The 4,192-nt window shown below is 33.8% G+C and overlaps 1 protein-coding gene across 1 annotated transcript in view; it reads right to left on the bottom strand.

Moving 5' to 3' along the window:
- Positions 1 to 4,192, bottom strand: part of LOC106475475 (aconitate hydratase, mitochondrial-like) — a 21,746-nt gene that overhangs the window by 12,758 nt on the left and 4,796 nt on the right. Inside the window, exons 3-4 of the mRNA XM_013936157.2 lie at positions 2,578 to 2,657; positions 1,238 to 1,376 (exon numbers count right to left, since the gene is read on the bottom strand). Coding sequence (XP_013791611.1) covers positions 1,238 to 1,376; positions 2,578 to 2,657 — 219 coding nt within the window. The remainder of the gene's footprint in view (positions 1 to 1,237; positions 1,377 to 2,577; positions 2,658 to 4,192) is intronic.

Raw genomic sequence — 4,192 nt, 5'->3', positions numbered from 1 at the left:
TTTATAAAAAAAATCAATATTTACAACATCTTTATAAAAAAGCTATATTTACAACATCTTTATAAAAAAAATCAATATTTACAACATCTTTATAAAAAAGCTATATTTACAACATCTTTATAAAAAGAAAAGCTATATTTACTATATCTACATCTTGCTGAGAAAACCAAGCTTGGTAGTAATCAACATTCACAAAAAACAATGAGTTAAAAAGCACTTTAAGCCTCAGATGAGGGTCAAAGTGCCCATGCCACAACCTTATGCAGAGTGCCATCCACCATGTGTTTGATGTCATCCTACATTACTGATTTAGCAACAGTTCACAGCAGAGGAGAGTAAATACCAGATACAGTGTACAGGGATACTGTAAAAAAAACTGTACATATGTATTTCAGAGGTTTTATAGGTTATGCAAACTCTAAGTTTTTTATTCTTCATACAAGCATCACTTGTCAGAGTCTGAGTCAGACTGACATCACCAATTCACAGATATTCTGAGTAGATATACGTTGGTAACACACGATGTTTCATTTACTAAAAGCTTGTCACATTTCACGTAGTAAACTCAGATTTATAATAAGCATTTCTCCTCCCGTGCATACTCGGTTAATGAACAAAACAAGCACAATTATCTTCTTTTATTGTGCTTATTTGTTTTGTTTAACACTGCACAAAGCTACTTGAGGGCTAATTTGGAAGTGAGAGACTGGAGAAAAACCAGTTAATCAACACCACCAACTCTTGAGAAACTCTTTACCAACAAACAGTGGAATTTAACACTGCACAAAGCTACTTGAGGGCTACCATCACTAATTTGGAAGTGATAGACTGGAGAAAAACCAGTTAATCAACACCACCAACTCTTGAGAAACTCTTTACCAACGAACAGTGGAATTTAACACTGCACAAAGCTACTTGAGGGCTACCATCACTAATTTGGAAGTGAGAGACACTGGAGAAAAACCAGTTAATCAACACCACCAACTCTTAAGAAACTCTTTACCAACGAACAGTGGAATTTACTGTCACATTATAATATCTTAATCATTGAAAGGGGCAAGCATGTTTGGTGATGGGAATCGATCATTCAACCCTCAGATTGAGTGTCCTAACTAGCCAGGACATTATGTGGAATCACTTGTACTCCGTGATGTGATAATATGAACTTTAATTCACATATTTATACTATTATTTCACTACAAACAAAACTTCCTAAAATACAGTTTCAGTGTTTCACCTGAGCAGTAGCATCTTGCATGGCAACCCTATCGGGCCGCAACCTTAGGTAGCTCACACCTCTTTCAATTTCCTGGCTTCCTGGTTCATCAAGATGCGAGTAAACAACCTTCTCAGACAGAGTAAGTGGTCTCTTGAGCCTATACATAATTAATGAAAAAGATAATTACGTACATTTACAATTTAAAAATAGTTCCTAAAACCTGTGTACTCATGAGAGAAAGTAGTTCCTAAAACCAGTGTACTCATTAGAGAAAATAGTTCCTAAATCTTTATCAAATCACAAATTTAGTGTGTGTACTTGTTTAGTACACTGGACAGTTGCTTTTACTGACCAGTAAGCCATTTTCTCTCCAAGCTGTATTGGTTAAGATTGTATTCAGACTACTTAAGCCTAATGTACTTGTTTAACACGTAACATGATATTTACCCACAACACCTAGAACTATACAAACAATTGGTCATTCAAAACTTGAGATGTCCTCTGACCTACCACTGAAGGACAATGCTGTCTAAATTATTCCATGATGTACAGTATTACAGCAGTACTTCCCATAAGCAGACCAAATGTTTCTTCAAGAAAATGACAAAGGAACAGATGCAGCAAGAATGAATTCAACTTAATGACTTTCTTGATCTTGTGTTATGTGAAAACTTAGTAATTCCAAACTATACTGGATTAATAAAAGTAAAGAACAAAGGGAATTCTTATACATCATAATCTGCTTTATCGTAGAACAAAATAATAAAGAGTATTTATGAACAAGTTACAAATTACAGTATTTTGTTCATTAGTCCAATATCAAAAACTAAAGCTTTACACCACAGTAATTAAAAAACTTCACATAATGTCTGGATGAATTAATTTAATATTAGAAAGACATTAAATGCAGAAAATAAATAAATATATTCCCAATTACAAAAACTATAAAATAATTAAAACTAAAACTAATTTAATATATAAAGTACATCACAAGCTTTTGAAATTTAGTTTTTGATTAGGTACTTGTCAGATAACTAGGCTTTTTTTTCTGTAGATTTAGTAAGATGGAATTAGTGCATCTTTCATGGATGACATTAATAATCATGTTCAAATATATCCAATTTTTAGGTGGTTTGTTTAACATCGTATTGATAACTTTGTTGCAGTAGAAAAATCAAAACATTTCATGAGGTTTAGTTAGTATTTAATTATGTTCATTACTTATCTAGTAATTAGCTATTTAATTTCTCTCTGAGCAAGACTTTAATGATTCTATCAGAAGCTGTTACCTTTATAAGTTAAAAATCAGGAATTACTGTAGCTATTAAATATATAAAACCTAAGGAACAGAAACTCACCTGCTTTTAACAATGTCTAGGTTTCTGGATAGTTTTTCATATGGAATGAAACTTTCTTTATCAAATTTACTCATAGCAACCTAAAAAAAGTAAACTGTTTGTATTATGTGGTCGACACTTATTGTTCGAATACAGTAATATCAGACAATGTGATCTTTATAATTTATTACATAATCAGAACAGAAAAATCTTGAAACAATTCAAACACAAATTATTTCAGGAATATGCAACTTCCCCAGATAATGTTAAAATGTACCTGCCAGCCACACCACACGATGTAAACGTAAAGTTTAAAAATACTAGTATTTCCTTAGCAAAACAAGTTTCTAGTTATTCGTATAAAAAGGGTGTAAATAGAGTAGCAGTAGAATATAAATCGAACGATAGTTTTATTCAGCTTTTAAAAGTTTAATTTAATGAATACAAAATCTTTTAAAACATTTAACTGAACAAAACTTAATTAAACTTTAGACAAAGATTGCATGCATTCTCCTTGATTACAGATAAATTCATAGATGGCTTGTGGGCTGGAGTCAATTATATTTAGAGAACTCCTAGTGGACCTGACAACACCAGATTTGGAGCCAGATGTGGATCACAGGTTGTACATTGGACAGATTGGGAACTGGATGCAGCCTACAGACAGTATATTGGACAGGTCAAGGACTGGATGCAGCCCACAGACCGTATATTGGACAGGTCAAGGACTGGATGCAGCCCACAGACCATATATTGGACAGGTCAAGGACTGGATGCAGCCCACAGACCATATATTGGACAGGTCAAGGACTGGATGCAGCCCATAGACCGTATATTGGACAGGTCGAGGACTGGATACAGACCATATATTGGACAGGTCAAGGACCGAATGCAGCCCGCAGACCATATATTGGACAGGTCAAGGACTGGATGCAGTATATTAGACATGCCTGAATTATTTAATTAACATCAAGTTTCAGCTCAAATTTGGTGATTATTGGTTCCGCATTTCACCAGTTGTAAACTGACATAATACATAAGGTCCTGAGGTGAGACATAGAAGGTCAAATCCAAATGCCAACTTTAAGTCACTCACCAGGGAGCTCTAAGTGTTAATGCCAAGTTTTGTGACAATCTGTCCAATGGTTTCCAACTTATAAACAGTCAAACACACACATTTTTATCAACTAATGGTTCAGATTAACATACCAGTAAAACATGTCAACATATAACTTTTAAATTTACAAATACATCTGACAAACTTATGCACTTGTGTTTTAGGGACAGAGGCCTCGAACCTCTACCACATTTGCTATTAGAAATCCAATGAACCAATTCAGGGAGATTGCAGCATGCATGGAACAACATAAAAGCCCAACACAAGTTTCAACACACTGAGAAATAAATGTTAGTATAATTTACTAAAACACTGGAACTCAGTGCTTGAAAACTCATGGCCTTCACTCCTTGAGTTGAAGGAAAAAAACAAGAAACAAATGGGCAAATTGTTATCGAATACAAGTTTTCCTAACAGACGCAGTGCTTTCCCACAGTGAATAATAAAACATAATTGAAAAAGTATAAACTTTCTATTATTTATACAGTATATATACACAGTACATACACATTTGTGTGT

The sequence above is a fragment of the Limulus polyphemus genome, unplaced genomic scaffold (genome assembly GCF_000517525.1).
Source record: "Limulus polyphemus unplaced genomic scaffold, Limulus_polyphemus-2.1.2 Scaffold8638, whole genome shotgun sequence".
In the NCBI taxonomy this organism is placed as follows: Eukaryota; Metazoa; Arthropoda; class Merostomata; order Xiphosura; family Limulidae; genus Limulus; species Limulus polyphemus.
The sequence above is the reverse complement of the archived record's forward strand: the minus strand, read 5'-3'. Positions and strand labels throughout refer to the sequence as shown.